At 35.4% G+C, this 25,901-nt stretch overlaps 1 protein-coding gene across 4 annotated transcripts in view; it reads left to right on the top strand.

Annotated features, from left to right (window-relative positions):
* The window catches only part of NELL2 (neural EGFL like 2), a 443,340-nt gene that overhangs the window by 212,176 nt on the left and 205,263 nt on the right, over positions 1–25,901 (top strand). For all 4 annotated transcript variants that reach the window (XM_067009131.1, XM_067009130.1, XM_059081587.2 and 1 more), the window contains exons 11-13: positions 7,555–7,646; positions 10,788–10,890; positions 17,544–17,672. In XM_067009131.1, coding sequence (XP_066865232.1) covers positions 7,555–7,646; positions 10,788–10,890; positions 17,544–17,672 — 324 coding nt within the window. The remainder of the gene's footprint in view (positions 1–7,554; positions 7,647–10,787; positions 10,891–17,543; positions 17,673–25,901) is intronic.

Raw genomic sequence — 25,901 nt, 5'->3', positions numbered from 1 at the left:
GGTATCAGGGTGATGGTTGCCTCATAGAATGAGTTTGGGAGTGTTCCTTCCTCCGCAATTTTTTGGAAGAGTTTTAGAAGGATGGGTGTTAGCTCTTCTCTAATGTTTGATAGAATTCCACTGTGAAGCCATCTGGTCCCGGACTTTTGTTTGTTGGAAGATTTTTAATCACGGTTTCAATTTCATTACTTTGATTGGTCTGTTCATATTTTCTATTTCTTCCTGGTTCAGGCTTGGAAGGTTATACCTTTCTAAGAATTTGTCCATTTCTTTCAGGTTTTCCATTTTATTGGCATAGAGTTGTTTGTAGTACTCTCTTAGGATGCTTTGTATTTCTGTGGTGTCTGTTATACCTTCTCTGTTTTCATTTCTAATTTTACTGATATGAGTCCTCTCCCTCTTTTTCCTGATGAGTCTGGCTAATGTTATATCAATTTTGTTTATCTTCTCAAAGAACCAGCTTTTAGTTTTATTGATCTTTGGTATTGTTTTCTTTGTTTCTATTTCATTTATTTCTGCTCTGATCTTTATGATTTCTTTCCTTCTTCTAACTTTGGGTTTTGTTTGTTCTACTTTCTCTAGTTCCTTTAGGTGTATGGTTAGATTGTTTATTTGAGATTTTTCTTGTTTCTTGAGGTAGGCTTGTATAGCTATAATCTTCCCTCTTTGAATTGCTTTTGCTGCATCCCATAGGTTTTGGTTCATCGTGTTTTCATTGTCATTTGTCTCTAGGTATTTTTTTATTTTTCTCTTTCATTTCTTCAGTGATCTCTTGGTTATTTAGTAATGTAGTGTTTAGCCTCCATGTGTTTGTGTTTTTTTACATTTATTTGCCCGTAATTCATTTCTAATCTGATAGTGTTGTGGTCAGCAAACATGGTTGATATGATTTCAGTTTGCTTAAATATACTGAGGCCTGATTTGTGACCTAAGATGTGATCTATCCTGGAGAATGTTTCATGCGCACATGAGAAGTGTAACCTGCTGTTTTTGGATGGAATGCCCTATAAATATCAATTAAATATATCTGGTCTATTGTGTCATTTAAAGCTTCTGTTTCCTTATTTATTTTCATTTTGGATGATCTATCCATTGGTTTAAGTGAGGTATTAAAGTCCCCCGCTATTATTGTGTTACTGTTGATTTCCTCTTTTATAGCTGTTAGCAGTTGCCTTATGTATTGAGGTGCTACTATGTTGAGTGCATATAAATTTAAAATTGTTATATCTTCTTCTTGGATTGATAACTTGATCATTATGTAGTGTCCTTCCTTGTCTCTTGTAACATTCTTTTTTTTATTGTCTATTTTTTCTGATATGAGAATTGCTACTCCAGCTTTCTTCTGATTTCCATTTGTATGGAATATCTTTTTCCATCCCCTCACTTTCGGTCTGAATGTGTCCCTAGGTCTGAGGTGGGTTTCTTGTAGACAGCATATATATGGGTCTTTTTTTTTGTATCCACTCAGTGAGCCTGTGTCTTTTGGTTGGAGCATTTACCCTATTCACATTTAGGGTAATTATCGATATGTATGTTCCTATGACCATTTTCTTAATTGTTTTGGGTTTGTTTTTGTAGGTCCTTTTCTTCTCTTGTGTTTCCCACTTAGAGAAGCTCCTTTAGCATTTGTTGTAGAGCTGTTTTGGTGGTGCGGAATTCTCTTAGCTTTTGCTTATCTGTAAAGCGTTTGATTTCTCTATTGAATCTGAATGAGATCCTTGCCAGGTAGAGTAATCTTGGTTGTAGGTTCTTCCCTTTCATCACTTTAAATATATCATGCCACTCTCTTCTGGCTTGGAGAGTTTCTGCTGAGAAATCAGCTGAGAAATCTGCTGAGAAATCAACTCCTTATGGGAGTTCCCTTGTATGTTTTTTGTCGTTTTTCCCTTGCCGCTTTTAATAATTTTTGTTTGTCTTTAATTCTTGCCAGTTTGATTACTATATGTCTCGGCATGTTTCTTCTTCAGTTTATCCTTCATGGGACTTTCTGTACTTTTTGGACTTGGGTGGCTATTTCATTTCCCATGTTAGGGAAGTTTTTGACTGTGATCTCTTCTAATATTTTCTCTGGTCCTTTCTCTCTTCTCCTTCTGGGACCCCTATAATGCAAATATTGTTGCGTTTGATGTTGTCCCAGAGGTCTCTTAGGCTTTCTTCATTTCTTTTCCTTCTTTTTTTAAAAATTGTATTCCACAGCAGTGAATTCCACCATTCTGTCTTACAAAACACTTATCCGTCCTTCTGCCTCAGTTATTCTGCAATTGATTCCTTCTAGTGTAGTTTTCTTTTCAATTATTGTATTGTTCATCTCTGTTTGTTTGTTCTTTAATTCTTCTAGGTCTTTGTTAAACATTTCTTGCATATGTTCGATCTTTGCCTCCATTCTTTTTCTGAGGTCCTGGATCGTCTTCACTATCATTATTATGAATTCTTTTTCTGGAAGGTTGCCTATCTCCACTTTATTTAGTTGTTTTTCAGAAGTTTTATCTTATTCCTTCATCTGGTACATAGCTCTGTGTCTTTTTGTCTTTTCTATCTTTCGGTGAATGTGGTTTTTGTTCCCCAGGCTGCAGGATTGTAGTCCTTCTTGCTCTGCGTCTGCCCACTGTGTTGTATCATTTTTAAAGGTTATGATACCAATAGGGAAATTTTGTGTAGACTCATGTATTTTCAATCCAGTAATAAAAAGAATCTAAATATGTAATGAGTGAGGAAATGTTTAGAAGTGAAATATATGTCTTTTTGCTTTTATATTCTAAAATATTGTTAGATAGATTTGGATAATTCTTTCTACAAAGGTTTGCAGAAGTTGATTTAGATCTCATTAGAGGGATATGCATTTTCTATCTTTGCATTAATGACCAATAAATCATGATGTTAATGTGTAACTTACAGCTTTTAGAGTTTGGCTTCTTTCACTTATCCATTTCTCAATCTGTTCTATAAATTCCTTTTCACTTTTTTACAACTGAAGACTCTCAAATTTGCATCTGTAGCATTTCCTGTCTTCTTATTTCTTGTTAATTGTTAAAATAGAGGAGAGATTAAGTGAAAATAATTCAGATTAATTGCTTTTGCAGATTTTCTCATAATTATGGTGCTATTAACTATGTAATTAGTGATATTTAATATAGCCTTGGTAAAACATATATACCAATTGTTATAGCATACTATTGAATTTCCCCAAGTTCTAGTTAATTTCTCTCCCTATGGCTTAATAGGCTGTTCATTGGACAGCTCTGAGTGACATAATTTACATAATGTGAACGGTACCCCCTGGTGTGTGTGTATGGGAGTGTGTGTGTTTGTGTGTGTGTGTGTATGTGTATATGAGAGTCATAGTGAATATGCATTTGACATTGGTTAATATTAATAGCTTTAGAGTAGTGGTAGTGCTATGGGTTTGTCTGACTGCATGGGGGGCTTAGCTTCTTAGTCTGCAAGAGTATAAGACTGTATCAGTGAATTAATACACTTCCCCCTAGAGGCCTCATTACCTTCGAATATGTACATGTAATATACTCAATAAATCACTTAGCGTAGATCTTTGAAAATGCAGCCTAGTTGCCATAATTCTGCTTTAAGCTGATAAATGATTTGGACATAGGAATCCAGAGTTATGTCACAAGAAACTTATTGCTATATATGCACACACTAGCAAACACACACACACACACACACCCCAATACTAGGAAAGAAATGAAGCCTCTGTCTGTGAACATGTGAATGCAATTGAATTGAAGAAGAAATCAATACAGCAAAATGATTATTCCTTTGTTGTTTTGTTGAGGAAGTGATTTCTTACAATGTGCTGGGGAAGGGTAAGCAGGGAGGTGCAGTTCAGTTAGGAAATTCTAGAGACTTTCTTGTAGTCAGTGTGGTAGCCACAGTGATCATTATTATCTCTGAGGCTTTGTCCCTGATACCTGCAGGGGCTAGCCTTGGTTAAAATCAGGGCAACACCTAATCTGCTTCCTCTCCTCTGTTTTAACACTTGATCTGCCCAGTTACTTCATTTTGCCTTCTCCTTGCTTATAGATCTCATTTTGATAAGCTATCTGAATTTTTCTTTAAATAGAGCTGTATTTTTTAAATGTCTCAATTTTGTACTGTGTTCCACTCTCTCATGCTCTTCTTTTTTTTTTTTTTTTTTTTTTTTTTTTTGGCATTACGTGGGCCTCTCACTGTTGTGGCCTCTCCCGTTGTGGAGCACAGGCTCCGGACATGCAGGCTCAGCAGCCATGGCTCATGGGCCCAGCCACTCCGCGGCATGTGGGATCTTCCCGGACCGGGACACAAACCTGTGTCCCCTTCATTGGCAGGCAGACTCTCAACCACTGCGCCACCAGGGAAGCCCCATGCTCTTCTAAGCAACCTATCCTTGTAAACTATTTCTCTTCATGGTCTAAATTGAATTACTGTGTTAGCCACCAGTGCTGGGGGTTGGTTATTTTTTCTCCTGGGCACCCCACACACCCCACCTGTCCTTCTCTGCCCTACTCTGTACCCCAGGAGCTAGACTTCTGCAGACTGTATCACCTTGGTCTCCTTGCCAGCTGGCTTTGGGTAGGGTTTGCCAATGAGATGCACTGGCAGGAAATCGGAAGGCCAGAGGAGAGAGAGTTGGCCGCGTTTCTTCCCTGCTCCTTCCCTGCACCAGGCTGGGTTTCTGGTGGTACCTGTGTCTCTCATGATTTTGGCTCCCACTGGGCTGCCTCTCCTTCATAACTCTGGCTCACTGTGGGCTCCAATAAAACCATTTCCTCTCCCTATTCCTTAACCCTAGGGTGACGATGACTTGTCTCTATTGCCAGAGTCTGGGTCCTTCTCCAGCCCTTGTTTCCTCACCTTTGATCCAGTGGTGCCCCCCAGTTTACCACTTGGTCTCCTGTGTTTACATGTCACTTACGAATTTCTCAGTTATAACACTTGAGCTTGGATTTTATTATAGCTAGTTGTATACGAGTCTCTCTTCCCAACTCAGTAGTGAGGGGTCGAAACATGTCTCTTTCATCTTTGAATCCTAGTACCTAGCAGACTACCTGGCATGTTAGCAGGAGCTCAGTACATATTTGTTAAATATATCAACAAATTAATACGAGTTTTACTCCTGCAGTCTACTCCTATGTCCCAGAGCCATCCTTATGGATTTTCAAGATTCCTTGTAGTATTTTTTAGGAATGATTAGGAATATATACATATGTATGTATATATGTACGTATATATATATATATATATATATATATATATATATATATATTTCTGAGTTTCTTAACATTTTTCCCCTAAAGAACCTAGGGAAGGCATACCCTGATGGCATTACTAGGTACTTAGAGTAAACCTCAGAATTATGGAGAATCACAGCAATTGATCAAAAAAGAAACAAGGCAAAAATCACTCACTTTGGGTTCTCTCTAAGCCAAATTCACACTGTTTGTGCTGATTGCTTGAAAGGCAATGAAGCAATTGTGATCTCATTCGTTTTGTGCTTCTCGCTCTGCCAAGCTCCATTTGGTGCCCTATTGTCTCACAAGTTGCCTATTTGAGTCTTTTGAATTAAGAGTTTCGAACAGAAGGTCCATCTCCTCTGCATGAATATTAAATTATCATAAGACTTTGTATATGGAGAATTTACCCTTGTGTTTTTACAGTGTTTCCTTTTCCCTCTGCTCTAAGAAAGACTTGGAACATCAGGTTTTTTTCTTCAACATACCCTTGGACTTTAATAGACTGCAGTTATCGAGTTGTATAATATAATAGGCTTAGGAAAATTTGACTGGCAGGTGCTGAATAGAAGAAGGTTTTATTTATTCTCCTTATCTTAGAAAATGTGATACTTAAGTATAATTGAACATGCCATAAGCCAGATCTTGGTACTTTGAGGTTATTGAATCTCATAAGAAAAAACAAAGCACAATCTTAAAAATTACACGTTGGAGATAGACATTTTACAATCAGTCAGGTTCATTAAATAAATGCACATGCTATTGTAATTCATATATGATAGATAGTATGCAACTGACAACTCCCTAGTTTCATTTTGAATATTCATGAGTGAGCAAGCTTCAGCCAGCTTTTAAGTAATATAATTTATGCAAATAAGTTGTATTCCCTTCCAACAACCTCCAAAACTGTAAAATCAATTTGCCAATAATATATATTATGTACTGAAATTTGTTAATAAAAGCTGAGTAAGGAGATCAGTTGAAGGATGGCATTTTAAAAATGTACATGCTTTCCATTATTTAAATGTGCACCTTTTAAATAATCAGTTATCTTTTGCGCAAAGATGAAAGTTGGCTTTAATATGAATATTTGTACAACCATATATATATTGAATATTATTAATAGAAGTATGTCTAATTTCTTTGTTATAAATTTTTTTAGGCAATGTGATACTTTTAAAGATAATGGGATATATAAATTCTGAAGAGGGACTTTATTCTAACTCACACAATGGAATTAAAAGGAAATATACACACCCTTTTTGTAAAATCCATGTAGTTATAATTAAAAATTGGATTTAGTAAATAGGGCTAACAAACTGCTTGAGTTTTTTTCCTATCAGATGACTGCTTCCTCTGGTCTTTTGAAGTGATTAGCTTGGGTTGATCTAGATGTTATGGAGTTCCAAAGCATCTACAATATTGAGTGTCCTTTGAAAGGAAAACAGTACAAATCTGTGAAAACAAAAGTTGGTTCAGAGTCTTAGAATGGAGGGCTAAGCTGGAGAAGGATACTGAAAGTTAAGCTTAATTAGCTTCAGGGTAAATCTGTCTCTGTTTAGGTGATGAATCAACATGGGTAGTGTGAAACATTCATTTCAAAACAAGCAAGCAGTTTCCATTGGCTAAATGTTTTTGCTGTGAATTGTAAATATTTTGAAAGTCTCAAAAAATTCTTTGATACTTTGTATGCATTTTCAGACATTAAAAATGTTTTCACCACTGAGTCTGAAGTTCTATCTTAAATTTTTATTTAATTGTGATGGAAGCAAGGCAGGCCCAGATTAAGACCTTTCAACATCTTAAATAGGGTGCCTTAACCCACATGTACTTACAAATAAAATGATACTAACCCATAAAACATAACATTTACATGTATGTAGTGGAATTAAAATAGTTTCTTTCTAATTTTCTGTTTTAAAATTCTGTAATGGTACATAAAAATGAACTTTTCTCATATTTGTGTTGCCCCTGATTTGTAGCTGCTTTGAGCACCTGCTTAATGTGCCCTGAAGTGGGACATCATCTAACATGCAAGTAATTGGCTTTGAGTCTGCTTATCAGCACTCCTTTTTCAGAGTTTAATTCTGACTTGGCATTGCCCCTTATCCTTTTTGTACCTTATTTTACTCTCTGAACTTAATGGGCATGAAAATAACTTGAGCCTACATGTGCCTTATATTGGGTTGAATTTAGGTTTACAGTTACTCAAACACCTTGAAAAGTCACAAGGACATGTGAAATATTGTGGCAAAATGATCTGAACACCTGTAAGCTATATTTCTTAATGAAACATTTAAAAAATATATATGTTTTTTTAACTCCAAAGCTATATGCCAATTTCATGGACGAACCTACTTTGAAGGAGAAAGAAATACGGTCTACTCCTCTTCTGGAGTATGTGTTCTCTATGAGTGCAAGGTAAGGAAGCTCTTCACTTGTGTTTCAAAATTCTTTCAGTTACATGAGCACAGTAAATGTTCCTTAAAAAGTCTCACCCTTGTAATACCTTTAAAACTTTTAAGGCAAAGAGAAAATTTAAGATGATAATTATAGGTCAAATGTATAGAAATTCTCATTGTTTTTGCAATCATGTAAATTAGTGGTTGTAAAATAATTTTCCCAATAAATAAAAACACTCTTTTATCAAATTAAAGTTTTATGAAGTTGTCTTATATTTTCCAAATACAAATCAACTCCTTGTTTGCTGCTTTGAAGAAAATGTATTAGATAAAATTAGACTCAGCCTGTTCTCACTCTTGCTTTTGACTCGTGATAAATATCACTCAGTCCAATTAAAATCAGAACAAAATTTACCTAATAAAAATTAGGTGTTGGATGGAGATGAGATTGATATTGATCTTAATTCCTTTGGGAAGAATCTTTTAAATAATTTTAAGGGGAATGTTTTATAAATGTACTCTTGATGTATGCTTCTGAAGCAAATGTGATTCATTTTAAGTCTGCTTCTTGACCTACTAGTTGAAAAACTAAATATGTTTCATAACACTTTTCACATTTACCTTTTATAAACTATGATTTTCTATTCCTTGACCATAATGTTATATTTCAAGCCACATTCTATCTAAAGGAAACTGACTACATATAAAATTTCTGCTTTAGGGTTCATTTACATTTGATCCTTAATTTTCTTCTTCAAATGCCTCCTGTACATGGTTTGTGGGGATGATTTAGTGTGTATAGATTATTTAGAAAATTAAGATAAGTGATTTACTCTGCTGGCAATAAACTGTAAGCATTAATATGATTAAGTGTTGGGGAAAGGAAAATCCGCAGAATTTTGCCAAGATAAGTTGAATCTGAAAAATCCAGCTGTATACCTCATGCATCTTAAGTTGGAAGACATTTGAGATAAACAAGGCAGAGACATAAAGATGCAAAACTGTGACAGATTTGGTTTCTAGAACATGAAAGCTCTGATTTGTTCATGTCCATTATAAGGTATTCTAGCTGCTTCTTTTGGCTTTAAATAAGCTCTCCCATGATGTAGGTTACCATCTTAAAGTAAGGGAGCTGGGGCATAAGAACATTAACACAATTGCTGAAGCTATATTTCAAGATGGATTTTTCTCTATCAGCATCCCTTCACAAATGCTGTTTTGAGTGGAGCAGGTCCCACTGTAGATATAAGGATTGGAAGGCTTGGAGTGAGATCTAGCAACACCAAGGAAATCAGGGAACTTTTACTTCAAGGAAGATGGAAAACTTTTATCAACTGGTTTCTAAGTAAACTCTAACTTTGAAATATCAGCCCTAACTCTGAAAATTGTGAAGGCATTTGAAGATTCTCCACTTTGTGTGTGTGTGTGTTCTTTTCATTTGACAAGTGTATTCCATAATACTGATAATTATGATCTAAAATTTACTGAGATAGTTTCCTATTTGATTTTAAAATACCTATAAAGTGATTTTATTTTAAATTTGATATATGAGAAGTCTGTGTGTAGGCAATTCTGCAGGTGCTTAATAAATATTGGGTGAATGAATAAATGTTACCATTTATTTGCTCAAACAAAAGAAATCACTTCCTACCCTCTAATGCTGTGCTGTCCAGTAGAAATATGGTGCAAGCCACACATGTGATTTTTATTTGGGCTAAATTTTCTGTATTCAACTCCATATATCCAAAATATTGTCATTTCTAATGTAATCAATATAAAATTCTTAATGAAATATTTTACATTATTTTATCATACGAAGTCGTCAGAATCTTGTAGCTAGTGGCTATGGATTCTACAGCACAGCTCTACCAGAATTTCATAAGCTTTTGTATTCTTCACTAAATTCTTGACATTAAGCACTCCCATTGTTTTTTCCTCCCTTCAGGCCCCTGAGCTATTTTACATAATTGTCACCTCTCTCAGGCTTCCATTTTCTGGGCTGTCAATTCTAGTCCTTCTTTGTTCCTTTATTGTCAGTTTTGTGGCCTTGAAAATGTGTCCTGGGAGGGGGGGCGGTCTGTGAGTTTCATAGTAACACAGAAAAACACTGTGGTCCTGAAAATAAGATTATCAGAATGGATATTACCGTCAAACCAAAGGAAGAATAGCGTTTGATTCCACTGTATACATGTCTTCTGACACTTTCTTTTTTTTCCTGCAACTCTGGTGACTTGGAGAAGGTCCTTTCCATCGATAAGCCAGGAAGAGGGAGATATTGAAATTACGATTTCTTCAATAAAAGCAGTACTTATAGAAATGATATCTAAAAAGCTAAGCTATTGAGCAGTATTAAAACGGAAGCCTTCAAGTTCCAACAGTTATTTTATTACTTACGTATTGGTAAGCATAGTATAACAGTTAATGACCCTCGCTCTTAAAGAGACTGGAGGTTGACAGTACAGAAGCAAAATGTTTGCTTCAAGGGCAATGCTGTTATATTTATCAGAAAAAATATTCTGTTCTGTATTTTGGTTTCTCTTTGAGAAGGGTTTTATCTACTTTGGTGACTAGAACTATAATCGTTTTACATTGATTTATTCATTCAGGAAAATTTTTCGATTGCTTGTTATATGCCAGAAAAAATGCAAGACATCTTCATACTCAAGAGACATAAATCCTGCCCTCATTTTCCTTATAGTTTTGTGAGAGATCCCCAGTGTTCCTCATCACACTCACTTGGGATAATCTATAACAGTTTAGGAAACTTTGAAATGAGAATGTTTAAAAAGCCTGGGTTTTATTGTTTTTTCCAAAGTGAGCTATTGATGGAATTCAAGCTGTATCTTTGACACAGTTGTCATCTGGATGTGCAAATATGTTGTAAGCTCACAGAATCTTTCAGGATTACCCTGATATTTGGAAATTGAAGGCATGGCTGCAGTGTGGCATGCTTCCATTCCCAGAGCTGCTTGTCCATTTGAAAGGCTTTCCAGTTGTCATTTAATGTCATTTTGCAAGTGAGTGTGTGACCTGTGCAGAGGTTCTCAGGGTGAAAATTTTACTCTCATGTTCGTTGAAATTTCTTGGATGCCGGATCTGAAAACTTCTGAGTTATTCCTAATTCAGAGGTTTGAAGCTTTTATTTTCTGTTGTCTGACAGGACCAGACCATGAAGCTGGTTGAGAGTTCAGGCTGTCCAGCTCTGGATTGTCCAGAGTCTCATCAGATTACCTTATCTCATAGCTGTTGCAAAGTTTGTAAAGGTAAGGCTTTTCTGTAAAATAAAATTTATGTGCATGAGTCATTCTAAGAGGCTACTTCAACTGACAGGAAATAGAACTTTTTATAATCAAGTTATTTCCAAAGACTATCGAATTAAAATCGAGATGCTCCCATGCATTTCTGCAGGGTGTATTGTACCTGTCTCAAGCTCTGGGTTTCTATACTTCTGTCTGTGTACTTGTTCTGAGTCAGCATGGCATTGTTGAAAACATTTACATAACAGTGCTGAGTTATTTTATTGTTTCTTTTTTTTTGCTGGGGGTGGGGGGGATTTCCTTTTTTTCTCTTTAGTCTATTTTTATAGTTGTCTGAGCTTAATTCCCATGTTGTTCAAATCCCTCTCTTCACAATTCCACTCTCCTTCACTGATAGGCTTCTACACTACCAAGAAGAGAGAGGCCATCAGACATGCATTGGTTGTTCTGTGTTGCCTCTGTGATGATAAGCCTATGACCAATAAGTAGGAGGAACTTAGATTTTTAGTTCAGTATAAGAAAACAGTAAAACTTGAGGTATTCAGAAATGCAGTGGGCTGCCCAGGAGGCAGTGAGTTGCCCATCACTAAAGATTCTTAAAGTTGGTATTTTGTTATAGATTTAAGTATTAAACTAAAGGATTAATTATATGGAATTTTTATGTTCCCTACCAATCATGAAATTATATGTGCCTTCTTGTGTTATCCTGAAATTATGTGTTGGTGAATCTGTCTCCTTCATTGGATTTTGCACCTTGAGGGCAGGGCTGGGTCTTTATATTCATCTCTTTATTCTTAATACCTAGTATGACACCTGGGATGTAGTTGAGACTCATAACTCATGTAGTTGGTACTGTATAACAGTGCCTTAAATGAGCTACTAGCACTTGTTTTAATAATAGCCTTTATTGGTGAATAATAAAACTTAAATGGAAAAAAGTAAGAAAAAGAAACTTTATAAAACATATACTATTTTGTTTCCTTTTAATCTCATCTGTTCAAAAGGAAACATAAGATCCCTCTCTCCCGTTTTTAGGAGGGTGGTACAGTTTTTTCGTTTTCTTTTTAGCTACTTCTTCCATCCATTCAATTAAGACAGCCTGATTGCATCCATTTCTTTGAGCCTTAATACATTACCAAAAGCAAGTTAAGAATGGAAAAGCTAGCTACAAAACTGGTTACATTTAAGTTGCCTATAAGTTTTAAAAATTAATATGTTTACACAGCCCACTCAGAATATCAATACAATGCCAAAATATACCGTGACCTACACCCCCTCCACCTGAGATCCTGGTATCATTGATATGTGACCAGCCAGAGCCAGAACCAAACTCAGGTTTGGCCTCTCATTGCTCAAAAGTCAATGTTCTAGAGACAGGGACTGGTGGAAAAAGAAAGATGTATTATTCAGGAAGCCGGCAACCTGGGGAGATGGGCTAGTGTCCCCAAAACCATCTCCGAGTTGCCAGTTAGGGGACAAGAGTTTGTAAAGGAAAAGTTTCAGAGGTGTGCAGTAGGGGGCTATGTGTGGGGCAGCACAGTCTGCTTCGATAATCACCTTGAAATTGGTGGTGCAGTGTTCTGGTCCGAGTCACCTTGATTGTGTAGGGAGAGCAGTTAATCTGTAGCTGCAGGCTTGAAATGTCCTGTAGTTCCTGGAATTTCACAAGCATGCAGAAGGTTGTTCTTTAAGCATTTAATCATATTATAGCTTATTCAGGCGTAGGTCATAGTTTTTTCTCAAAATGGAACTGGGGCTTCCAATATGGAGTTGCCTTCGCTAAGGCAGAAGCTCAAATCCCTTTTCCTAATTCCTGAATAAGTGTTTCAGAGCCAGATTTCAGATATACGGGATAGGGCCTTGGTATCACCTTAAAAAACACTCTTCAATAAATTATTTTACTCAGCCTGGATTGAGAACCTCTGGTTTAGAACTGGAACTGAAATTGGACAAGTTGGCCTTTCTTGAAACATTTAGCACCATTTAAAATAAAGGTTACTTCCATTTCTGACTTCAAATAAATAGAATAAACAAATGAGTCCTCCTGACATTCTCTGACTTTTAAACTAGAAAACGTCAAGTTCTGAAGGCTTAAATTTTGAGTCAACTCCTACACACATATTGTGACAAATTCATTTGTAGTAAGGTTGGCCTCCAGTTTCCAGGCCTGTCTGCCTAGTGCTAAAGATGCCGTGTTCACATCTGAAAAACTAAGTTGTTCAGCAACAGTTAGTAAATATTCCCCGAGGGCAGAGCATGAGATTAAATTGTTGACCTTTCCACTGGAGGCTCGGCCAGTGGTTGGAAACCAAGATGTGCACCGAAATAAGGCTCCAAATTTCTAGGCACCAAGTCAAATCCAGCCAGGGCTGTTTTCTAGGTACCCTGCTGTCTTCCATTGTAGCAGCTCAGGAGCAGTGTAGCAGGAATGTTCTTTTCACTTTTTTCATATTTGAGAGCTCTTTCAAGGAAGCTTATGACAAATTACAACACGCCAGAGACTTCATGATACAGCGAGGACTCTGACTTAGAAAGGTACAGAAATAACGTGAAACTGTATGTTTTCATATCTCAGCCCTTCCCATTCTTCTCCTCCCTTAGCCGCCCCTTTCTCTGCTTACAGACCATCAGGTCCTATTCACTGGATGCCCAACTTTAATTTAGCGTTGACTTTGTCGTGCCTTACAATTAGAAGTGATAGAGGCAGCGTGTGCATAAGGCTGAGTGGGTGTAGGTTGTTTGCACCGAACTTCTGGACAATTCAGAGTTTCCAACATCATTCAATTACACCTTCAGGATTCTTGTTATCTGTGTACCACAAATAACGTTATTTAGTTAATGTTTTAAAGTCTACTGTTAGTCAACTCATTTTGTGAAAATTTAGTTTTGTTCCTAAGCAGTAGTATCCATGAAATAATGGGATTATTTGTTAGATGCATGTATTTTTTTATACACATTTAAAGAATTCCATTGCTAGCAGTACTGTTTTTTTAAATGTTCATCCATGCACATGAACTACCTTTTGGGAAAAATCAGGATTATCCATCATCTTGCAGACGATACTGATATGAGTTAGTATTCTTTCAGGTACAAGTGATAGAACACCCAGTCCAACTGACTTAAGCAAACAGTGGAATACATGGCCCAAGTGACTGGCTTGACTCAGATCTCAAATCTCTCTCCTTTGCTTAGATGCATCGTTCTGTTTGTCTCCCTGAGGTGGCCTTATTTTCTATGTATTCCCTGAGGTTCTTATGCTCACATATTATGATACTCAAGTAGGTGGAAGAGAAAGTTCAGTATCTTCGTGAGTTGAACAAAGGTCCCAGAACTGAGTTTCAATTGTCTGCATTAACCTGAACTGCATCATTTGCTCAGACCTGAAGAAATTACTTCCAAGCCAGTGGTGTGCATTGATTGGTGTGGCCTTAACCAGTCGGCAGTGTAGTCCATTTTCCTGTAAGCACCTAGGCTAACAGTAGAGGTGAAGAGTTCATCCCAGATATGACTAGGTTTTTGTTTTGTTTTGTTTTTTTCCACAAAAAGGAAGAATAGACACCTGTAAGGCAAAACCAACAAATATTCACCTCAAAACTATTGCATTCTCTTTCTCCTGGTTATTATGAATAACATTTATTTATATTGTTCTTACGCATAATCTTTTCTATCCAACCCTTCCTTACCCTTTTGTATCCTCAGTCATAGAGAAATGCTTATTGATATTTTATAGAAAGATCTAGTATGCTTAATGAAAGAATCTCATGTAAATTTGGAAAGCTTAAGAGGAATAGAAAACTTGGTATCCTTGAGGTTAAAACCCAAAGGAGGAAATAAAAGAAAGACCTGATTGTATTAGATCATTAATGTATCCATTTATAGCAAATATTTGAATTTTCTCCTATGATAGGTATCTCAACACATTTGGTTTGTGGTTTATTAGTAATACTCTAATTGCTTTAATTATTAACAAATTCTATACTATTATACTTTTACATAGATGATCTCATTTGAACCTTTTGCAAGGTAGATATTATCCTAATTTTACAAGTGAGAAAAGCTGAAGGTTTAAAAAGGTTAATTAACTTACACAGCTAGTAATTTACACAGCCAGTAAGTGGTAGAGATCAGATGTAAATATAGGTCTTTCAACTCCAAAAACCAAGCACAGATGAGTAGAAATGTGGCTATAATGGTGGTAGGACTATGGTTTATTGCCAACCCATACTCTGATTTTTTTTGAAATTCTTCCCTATAGATTGGAAACAAGCCCCTTTAACTGAGTCTGAATTTTCTAACCATCAGTAGTTAACATTTTAACCTTGGCATTTTTGTATCTAATCAGTAAAACAACCAATAGATTCAATCAACTTATTTGTTGAGAGACTAAATCAAAATAGCTCTCTGACATTGTTTAGAGTAAATTAGTATTTGACAAAATTTTCAGTTTTCAAGTCTCCAGGTTAACTTAAAAAACTCATCTGATGAGAAGTACTCCCTAACTGAACCTAAAACAATGAAAAGTAGAATCATACTGTTATCTTATAGTTAGAAAATTCTTGCAACAATTAAACACTGCATGGTGAGCGTGTGCATGATATTTGATGCTGAGATGAGGGGATCTTACCGTTACTTAAACAGGCGGGAAATGGATTGTAATAGAGGAGGCTTATGGCATAGACAGTGACAGCATGGATTGGACAGAGTCTGAAAAACAGGAGAAGAGAAAATGCATCAAAATGAAGTGTTGAAAGATAGTTTTGAAAAATATAAACTTACGAAAGAAAAGTAAAAGTGCATCAGGAACAGTTCCTGTTCTTAGTCACTGCTCTCTAAAAATTGTTTGAAGCAGTACAGGTAAACTTCTACAGATTTAGCGCTGTGTTAAAACATGGTCTCTTAATTCTCTGTGTATCTTAAAGAGTGGGCCAGGTTTTTTGAGTAACATTGTTTTATTTAGAATAAATATAAAGTGATCTTTTGGAACATTTTCATTTTAGGATGATGATGTGCTGAGCTATTGGTATAGAGAATGAGGATGACTGTTTTAGCTGAAATCATCCCTGGTCAGGCATTGTAAAAAGACACTGGAATACATTTTAAGAAATATGGTCTCAATTTAGCTACTTAAAGAATGAAATAAAAAGACCCAAGGAGAAAACATTTTTAACTTTTCCTTTCCTTAAGAGTGAACCTTTTACTTCTAAATTTTCAGCCTTAATCATGAGAATTCAGATTGTGAAGAATCTTGTCAAGAAAAGTTGTCAAGTGATTTCAGTGCTGTTATTGACTATATATTTTTCCAATCTTCATACACTCTGTTCTATTTTATTTTATTTCTATAGAAATCACTAATTCTTTTTATTTTTCCTATACTTTTTAAACGCATCACTGTATTTTGAGAGCCTCACCCTTCCTAAGGCTTATTAAATTGTACAAACACTATTTTACTCTACATTGTAGTTGCATTTCATGGGAGATTTGTTTTAACTCTGGGTCAATATTCAACATAGTCATTATGGGCACAAACCCATTGGAATGGACATCAACCATTGTGCCTGAACCAGAGTATACCTTTTGGCTGTGGTATAGCTTAGTTCACTTTTTCAATGAATCACAGCACTGTATGGTAATTTGATAACAAATAAGATGAGTGTAGAACTTACATCTTCATGATTTGCTCAAGTAAAAGTCTTTTCTTGCATGTAAGCAGATGAGTTGATTCTGAGCTACATGAAATGTATTCTTCTGGAGCTCTCTTTTCTTTTATACATGGTGAAAAAGTAATTCATTAGACCATGTAAAACTAGACAGAAAATTTATGCATCGAGCAATTTGAAAATTGTTTGAATGATGTATAATCATATAATTTCCATTAAATATGGATTCCAGTGTTCCAGCTTTTTATTTCAGCATCTTAGATGATCTTTGAACAGGGATTCACACAGGAAAAAGAGATTTGAGAAATTACACATGATTGGTGTCACTGTTTATGAAATGTTCCATTTTACTTTCCTTTACATAAAGACTCTGGAATCTGTGAAGTCTTTATAATTCATAAAAACTTTCTTTTTCTTTTGCGTGGACATACTTCGTCTTGCAGATTTCCTGAGAAAATTAGATTAAAGTGATGTGGGTTTTTTTTACATGTTTAGAGTTTTGTGGGGGTTTTTAAGGATTCCAAGTTGTCTGTTTCATTTCTTAAATACATAATGAGCACATCTCGTCTGGCTTGGTCTGTATTACTCATAGTTATTGACAGTGTTCAATCACTAATTCTCAGACCACTTTCCTTCCTCACTGTGTTGTCTTCTATATGGTAAATCTTCATTTTTTACTCCAAGAATCTTTCTTTGTTTCCAGTGTTTGGAGGACTGTAATTGGAATATTAGGGACTAGAGACAGCATTTATAAAGTCAGAAATAGAGGAGACTTCAAGAAGGAATTAAGTGAGTTAACTTCAAGAAGGAATTAATTAAGTTAAACACACTCAAAAACTTTTTACTACACATAGCATATGGTCCTATAAACATTGGATGAAGATATCAACTTAATCGTTTAGAGAAATATAGCTTCTAAATCAAAGAAAGATTTTAAGGAGACAAAGTTTATTTGCTTTGTTATGATTTTATTTACCCTAATAAGTTTCTTTTTTCTTGTAGGTTATGACTTTTGTTCTGAAAGGCATAACTGCATGGAGAATTCTGTCTGCAGAAATCTGAATGACAGGGCCGTTTGTAGCTGTCGAGATGGTTTTAGGGCTCTTCGAGAGGACAGTGCCTACTGTGAAGGTAATCCTTGTAATGATGTGTAGCTTGGCTGTATAAATTTCCTAGGATTACTGCATGCAAAATTTATTAATTTCCCAGGTCGTCAAGTTGATGGGCCCATTAAAGGCAGTGAATTTAATCTGAAGCATATTAATCAGCTAAAAATAATTATCTTTCAAATTAAACTCTTTCAGCTATCTGCTACATGTCAGACTAATCAGTTAATATGGCTGGGTTTCTTGAATTAGGACAATGCTTCCACTGTGAAATTGCCTTCTTTTTTTCATAATTAGATATTCAGGTAGTTCACACATTGACATGATTACTGTGGCTTGCGGTTAGAATTGTAGTCAATTTTTTTCTGACAATGTTGTGTAACAAAGACAGTCAATTAACAAGAACATAAAGTGCCCAGCACCATTTCTGTTTGCTACTGTCTGTAATCTCAGTCGTTGTATTCACGCTCTATGGTATTTAGTAAATAGCTCCAGTGGAGAAAATAGTTTCCTAGTTATTTTAAAAATCTTAACTAATATCCCAGGTAGTTTATTGTCTCATTGAAACAGTCCAAATACAGTGATGAGACCCCTGGCATTCACAAATACTGTGGCTTTGGGTGTTCGGGAAGACCCTAGAAGTCCATGAGATGTAGTAATTTATAATTTCCCCAAGGCACACATTTGAATCATTCTCATTAATTGTGTGACTAGCTAGTGGCTCTTGCAAGTAAGAACACTGATATGATGGTATTTGGGCACTTGGACAGTTTTGGACTTACCCTTTCCAAATGTCAAGACAATGTGCCATCAGTCCTTAGAGATCATGTTTAGCTACATGATGATTTACTGGCCCTTGGGAAACCAATTTCTTTTGTTTCCCTCAGGTTTCAATAGATTTTCTCCACCTTAAAAATTGGTATTCACTTTTTAAATTGACCTTTTTTTTTTCCTCAGCATATTCCTTTAAATGCTTCTGATTCAGTCCTAAAGAGACCATTCTATTTTTGCCAAAAGAAAGACATATAGCTTCCCTTCCCCATTCATAAGTAGATTTATTTAAAATTCCTCATTTTGAAAGGTTTTATATTAGAAATGAATTTAAAGTAACTTAATATAATAATGTATTTTTCATTAATATTTGGGATCTCTAATATGTAATGAGTTCCACTGATATTGTTAATGTATGTAACATGAAATCACATGATATAAATTCATACGATACCTCTTTTTGAATCTTAATCTTATGATAATTATTCATATTTTGAGCTGCTTCTTTTTGTTTGTTGTTAAGTATATTCAAGCTTGTAATAAATATTTAGTGAGCACCTACTGTGTACCAAGCACTTTTCTAGGCATTGGGTAGTAAATGGTGAATAAGACTGATAAGGTTCCAGTGCTCAGGAGCTAATATTCAAGGGAGAAGACAGAGAATAAGTGAGTAACTTAGAAGTAGAGAATGCAATTTAAGGTAGTAATAAATAATAGGAAGAAAGTTAAACAGGAAGATGTGATAGAAATTGATTGGGGATTAATTTAGATGAGATGGTCAAGGAAAGCCTCTGGGTTTGGGGTTGGGAGGGGATTGACAGTTGAATTGAGACTTGATGATAAGGAAGTAACATGGAAAGATCTGCAACAGAGTATTCCAACTAGAAGGAATAGCAAGTAGATAGACCCTAAGTGGTAACTAGCTTGGATGTTCTAGAAACAGAAAGAAGGATAATGTTATGGAGCAGATGAGTCAGTTAAGATGCAGTTGGAGAATTAGGTAGGGGCCAGGTAATGTAGGGAGACTGTAAGTAGTTTAGATTCATCTAGTAGGGGAGTGATATGTACAGACTTGTATCAAAAAAGATAGCTCTGGCTGCAAGGTGTTAGATGAACTCTGGGGTTGGATATGGTCAGAAGAACAGAAGTGTAAACAGGAAAACCAGTTGGAAGGCTATTGCAGAAGCCTAAGCAAAGCTGTTTGATGGCCTAAATTAAGAGAGTGGTAAGAGAGATAAAGAGAAGGAGCATATTTACGTATGTTTTGGAAGTAGAGCCAACAATGCTTGCAGATAATTTACTGTAGAGGAGAATTAAAGAGTGATAAATGGGAGTCAAGGTTTTGATTTTGAACAGCACATGGATGATGTTGCCATTTATTGAGACAGGAAAGAATTCAAGGCAAGAGGCCAGAAATTTAGATTATTTATCAATACAACCTGTTGATAATTGATTTAATTGTAAAGACTAGATCTCTGTTTTTATCTACACATTTATCTGTAGTGCACATTGGCAGCTGTTTTCTATTCTGAATGGATCATACTGAAAAATGGTTTGTAAATTTCCTCATGTTATTTATTTTTCATTTAATGAAGTAATCTTCAAAAGTTAAAATAATGGAAAAACTTGTTGGTTTATTATAGGGATCTTGAATTTTTTATATAAGAGTACTTCTAGTGTACCTTTTGTTATTCATATTAACAGATTCTGCAATATTCTGATCAAATTTGATTTTCTTTTTTGTTTTATTGTTGTTGCTAAGAATTTTTTATTGAAATACAGTTGACTTACATATTATATTAGTTTCAGATGTACAACGTAGTAATTTGATATTTGGAAACATTACAAAATGATCAGCATGATAAATCTAGTTACCATCTGTCACAATATAAAGTTATTACAATATTATTGACTATATTACCTATGCTTTATGTTACATCCCAAGACTTACTTATTTTATAACTGGAGGTTTGTACCTCTAAATATCCCTCACCTATTTCACTAATCCACCAACCCCCTTCCCCTCTGGCACCCACCAGTTTGTTCTCTGTTTATACGAGTCTGTTTCTCTTCCATTATATTTGTTCATTTGTTTTGTTTCTTAGATTTGACATATAAGTGAAATCATATGGTATTTCTATTTCTTTGTCTGACTTATTTCAATTAGCATAATATCCTCTTGGTCCATCCATGTTCTCACAAACGCAAGATTTCATTCTTTTTATGGCAGAGTAATATTCCATTGTATATATATACCACATCTTATATATCCTTTCATCAATCAATGGGACCTTAGGGTGCTTTCATATCTCACCTATTTTGAATAATGCTGCAATGAACATAGGGGTGCATATATCTTTTTGAATTAGTGGTTTTTTTGTTCCTTTGGAAAAATACCTAGAAGTGGAATTGATGGGTCGTATGGTAGTTCTATTTTTATTTTTTTGAGGAGCCTCCATACTGTCATCCATAGTGACTATATCAATTTAGATTCTCACCAACAGTGCACAAGCACTCTCTTTTATCCACACTCTTGTCAACACTTGTTATATGTTGTTTTTTTGATGATAACCATTCTAACAGGCATGAGGTGATATTTCATTGTTATTTTGATTTGCATTTCCCTGATGACTAGTGATGCTGAGCATCTTTTCATGTGCATCTTGGTCACATATATGTCTTCTTTAGAAAAATGTCTATTCAGATCCTTTCCCCATTTTTTAATCAGGTTGTTAGTTTTCTTGATGTTGTTATAAGTTCTTTGTATATTTTGGATATTAACCTCTCATTTGAAAATACCTTCTCCCATTAAGTAGGCTGCCTTTTGTTTTGTTGATAGTTTCCCTTGCTCTGCAAAAGCTTTTTAGTTTGATGCAGTCCCATTTGTATGTTTTTGCTTTTCTTTCTCTTGCCTAAGAAGACAGATCCAAAAAATTATTTCAAAGACTGATGTCAAAGAGTGTACTGCTTATGTTTTCTTCTAGGAGTTTTATGGTTTCAGGTATTACATTTAAATCTTTAATCCATTTTGAGTTTATTTTTATATGGTGTGAGAAAGTAGTCAGTTTGATTCTTTTGCATGTAGCTGCCCAGTTTTCTCAACACCATGTATTGAAGAGGCTATCCTTCCCCTTTGTATATTCTTGCCTCCTTTTTCATAGATTAAATGAACACATAAGTTTGGTTTTATTTCTGGGCTTTCTCTTTTTTTTTTTTTTTTCTTTAACATCTTTATTGGAGTATAATTACTTTACAATGGTGTGTTAGTTTCTGCTTTATAACAAAGTGAATCAGTTATACATATACATATGTCCCCATATCTCTTCCCTCTTGCATCTCCCTCCCTCCCACCCTCCCTATCCCATCCCTCTAGGCGGTCAAAAAGCACGGAACTGATCTCCTTATGCTATGCAGCTGTTTCGCACTAGCTATCTATTTTACGTTTGGTAGTGTATATATGTCCATGCCACTCTCTCACTTTGTCCCAGCTTATGCTTCCCCCTCCCCATATCCTCAAGTCCATTCTCTAGTAGGTCTATGTCTTTATACCCGTCTCGCCCCTATGTTCTTCATGACAATTTTTTTTTACATTCCATATATATGTGTTAGCATGTGGTATTTGTTTAACTCTTTCTGACTAACTTCACTCTGTATGACACACTCTAAGTCCATCCACCTCACTACAAATAACTCAATTTCGTTACCTTTTATGGCGGAGTAATATTCCATTGTATATATGTGCCACATCTTCTTTACCCATTTATCTGTTGATAGACACTTAGTTTGCTTCCATGTCCTGGCTATTGTAAATAGAGCTGCAATGAACATTGTGGTACATGACTCTTTTTGAATTATAGTTTTCTCAGGGTATATGCCCAGTAGTGATATTGCTGGGTCATATGTTAGTTCTATTTTTAGTTTTTTAAGGAACCTCCATACTGTTCTCCATAGTGGTTGTATCAATTTACATTCCTCCCAACAGTGCAAGAGGGTTCCTTTTTCTCCACACCCTCTCCAGCAATTATTGTTTGTGGATTTTTTGACGATGGCCATTCTGACCGGTGTGAGATGATATCTCATTGTAGTTTTGATTTGCATTTCTCTAATAATTAATGAAGTTGAGCATTCTTTTATATGTTTGGTGGCAATCTGTATATCTTATTTGGAGAAATGTCTCCTTAGGTCTTTGGCCCATTTTTGGAATGGGTTGTTTGTTTTTTGTTATTGAGCTGCATGAGTTGCTTATAAATTTTGGAGATTAATCCTTTGTCAGTTGCTTCACTTGCAAATATTTTCTCCCATTCTGAGGGTTGTCTTTTGGTTTTGTTTATGGTATCCTTTGCTGTGCAAAAGCTTTTAAATTTCATTAGGTCCCATTTGTTTATTTTTGTTTTTATTTCCATTTCTCTAGGAGGTGGGTCAAAAGGGATCTTGCTGTGATTTCTGTCATAGAGTGTTCTGCCTATGTTTTCCTCTAAGAGTTTGATAGTGTCTGTCCTTACATTTAGGTCATTAACCCATTTTGAGTTTATTTTTGTGTATGGTGTTAGGGAGTGTTCTAATTTCATACATTTACATGTACCTATCCAGTTTTCCCAGCACCACTTATTGAAGAGGCTGTCTTTTCTCCACTGTATATTCTTGCCTCCTTTATCAAAGATAAGGTGACCATGTGTGTGGGCTTATCTCTGGGCTTTCTATCCTGTTCCATTGATCTATATTTCTGTTTTGGTGCCAATAGCATACTGTCTTGAATACTGTAGCTTTGTCGTATAGTCTGAAGTCAGGGAGCCTGATTCCTCCAGCTCCATTTTTCCTTCTCAAGATTCCTTTGGCTATTCAGGGTCTTTTGTGTTTCCATACAAATTATGAAATTTTTTGTTCTAGTTCTGTAAAATATGCCTTTGGTAGTTTGATAGGGATTGCATTGAATCTGTAGATTGCTTTGGGTAGTAGAGTCATTTTCACAATGTTGATTCTTCCAATACAAGAACATGGTATATCTCTCCATCTATTTGTATCATCTTTAATTTCTTTCATCAGTGTCTGATAATTTTCTGCATACAGGTCTTTTGTCTCCTTAGGTAGGTTTATTCCTAGATATTTTATTCTTTTTGTTGCAGTGGTAAATAGGAGTGTTTTCTTAATTTCACTCTCAGATTTTTCATCATTAGTGTATAAGAATGCCAGAGATTTCTGTGCATTAATTTTGTATCCTGCTACTTTTACCAGATTCATTGATTAGCTCTAATAGTTTTCTGGTAGTATGTTTAGGGTTCTCTATGTATAGTACCATGTCATCTGCCAACAGTGACATCTTTACTTCTTCTTTTCTGATTTGGATTCCTTTTATTTCTTTTTCTTCTCTGATTGCTGTGGCTAGATCTTCCAAAACTATGTTGAATAAGAGTGGTGAGAGTGGGCAAACTTGTCTTGTTCTTGATCTTAGTGGAAATGGTTTCAGTTGTTCAGCATTGAGGACTATGTTGGCTGTGGGGTTGTCATATATGGCCTTTATTATGTTGAGGAACGTTCCCTCTATCCCTACTTTCTGCAGGGTTTTTATCATAAATGGGTGTTGAATTTTGTCAGAAGCTTTCTCTGCATCTATTGAGATGATCATATGGTTTTTCTCCTTCAGTTTGTTGATATGGTGTATCACGTTGATTGATTTGCATATATTGAAGAATCCTTGCATTCCTGGAATAAACCCCACTTGATCATGGTGTATGATCTTTTTAATGTGCCTTTGGATTCTGTTTGCTAGTATTTTGTGAAGATTTTTGCATCTATGTTCATCAGTGATATTGGCCTGTAGTTTTCTTTCTTTGTGACGTCTTTGTCTGGTTTTGGTATCAGGGTGATGGTGGCCTCACAGAATGAGTTTGGGAGTGTTCCTCCCTCTGCTATCTTTTGGAAGAGTTTGAGAAGGAAAGGTGTTAGCTCTTCTCTAAATGTTTGATAGAATTTGCCTGTGAAGCCATCTGGTACTGGGCTTTTGTTTGTTGGAAGGTTTTTAATCACAGTTTCAATTTCAGTGCTTGTGATTGGTCTGTTCATATTTTCTATTTCTTCCTGGTTCAGTCTCGGCAGGTTGTGCATTTCTAAGAATTTGTCCATTTCTTCCAGGTTGTCCATTTTATTGGTATAGAGTTGCTTGTAGTAATCTTTCATAATCTTTTGTATTTCTGCAGTGTCAGTTGTTACTTCTCCTTTTTCATTTCTAACTGTATTGATTTGAGTCTTCTCCCTTTTTTTCTTGATGAGTTTGGCTAATGGTTTATCAATTTTGTTTATCTTCTCAAAGAACCAGCTTTTAGTTTTATTGATCTTTGCAATCATTTCCTTCATTTCTTCTTCATATATTTCTAATCTGATCTTTATGATTTCTTTCCTTCTGCTAACTTTGGGTTTTTTTGGTTGTTCTTTCTCTAATTGGTTTAAGTGCAAGGTTAGGTTGTTTATTCGAGTTGTTTCCTGTTTCTTAAGGTACGATTGTATTACTGTAAACTTCCCTCTTAGAACTGCTTTTCCTGAATCCCATAGGTTTTGGGTCGTCATGTCTCCATTGTCACTTGTGTCTAGGTATTTTTTGATTTCCTCTTTGATTTCTTCAGTGATCACTTTGTTATTAAGTATTGTATTGTTTATCCTCCATGTGTTTATATTTTTTACAGATCTTTTCCTGTAATTGATATCTAGTCTCATAGCGTTGTCGTCAGAAAAGATACTTGATACTATTTCAATTTTCTTAAATTTACCAAGGCTAGAGTTGTGACCCAAGATATGATCTATCCTGGAGAATGTTCCATAAGCACTTGAGAAAAATGTGTATTCTGTTGTTTTTGGATGGAATGTCCTATAAATATCAATTAAGTGCATTTTGTTTAATGTATCATTTAAAACTTGTGTTTCCTTATTTATTTTCATTTTGGATGATCTGTCCATTGGTGAAAGTGGGGTGTTAAAGTCCCCTATTATTATAGTGTTACTGTCGATTTCCCCTTTTATGGCTGTTAAAATTTGCCTTATGTATTGAGGTGCTCCTATGTTGGGTGCATAAATATTTACAATTGTTATATGTTCTTCATGGATCGATCCCTTGATCATTATGTAGTGTCCTTCTTTGTGTCCTGTAATAGTCTTTGTTTTAAAGTCTATTTCGTCTGATATGAGAATTGCTTCTCCAGCTTTCTTCTGATTTCCATTTGCATGGAATATCTTTTTCCATCCCCTCACTTTCAGTCTGTATGTGTCCCTAGGTCTGAAGTGGGTCTCTTGTAGACAGCATATATATGGGTCTTGTTTTTGTATCCATTCAGCCAGTCTGTATCTTTTGGTGGGAGCATTTAATCCATTTACATTTAAGGTAATTATCTATATATATGTTCCTATTCCCAATTCTTGTTTCAAATTTGTTCTTGTAGGTCTTTTTCTTCTCTTGTGTTTCTTGCCTAGAGAAGTTCCTTTAACATTTGTTGTA

Source organism: Kogia breviceps, chromosome 12 (assembly GCF_026419965.1).
Source record: "Kogia breviceps isolate mKogBre1 chromosome 12, mKogBre1 haplotype 1, whole genome shotgun sequence".
In the NCBI taxonomy this organism is placed as follows: Eukaryota; Metazoa; Chordata; class Mammalia; order Artiodactyla; family Physeteridae; genus Kogia; species Kogia breviceps.
Note: the sequence above shows the minus strand (reverse complement) of the source record. Positions and strands in the feature narration are given on the sequence as shown.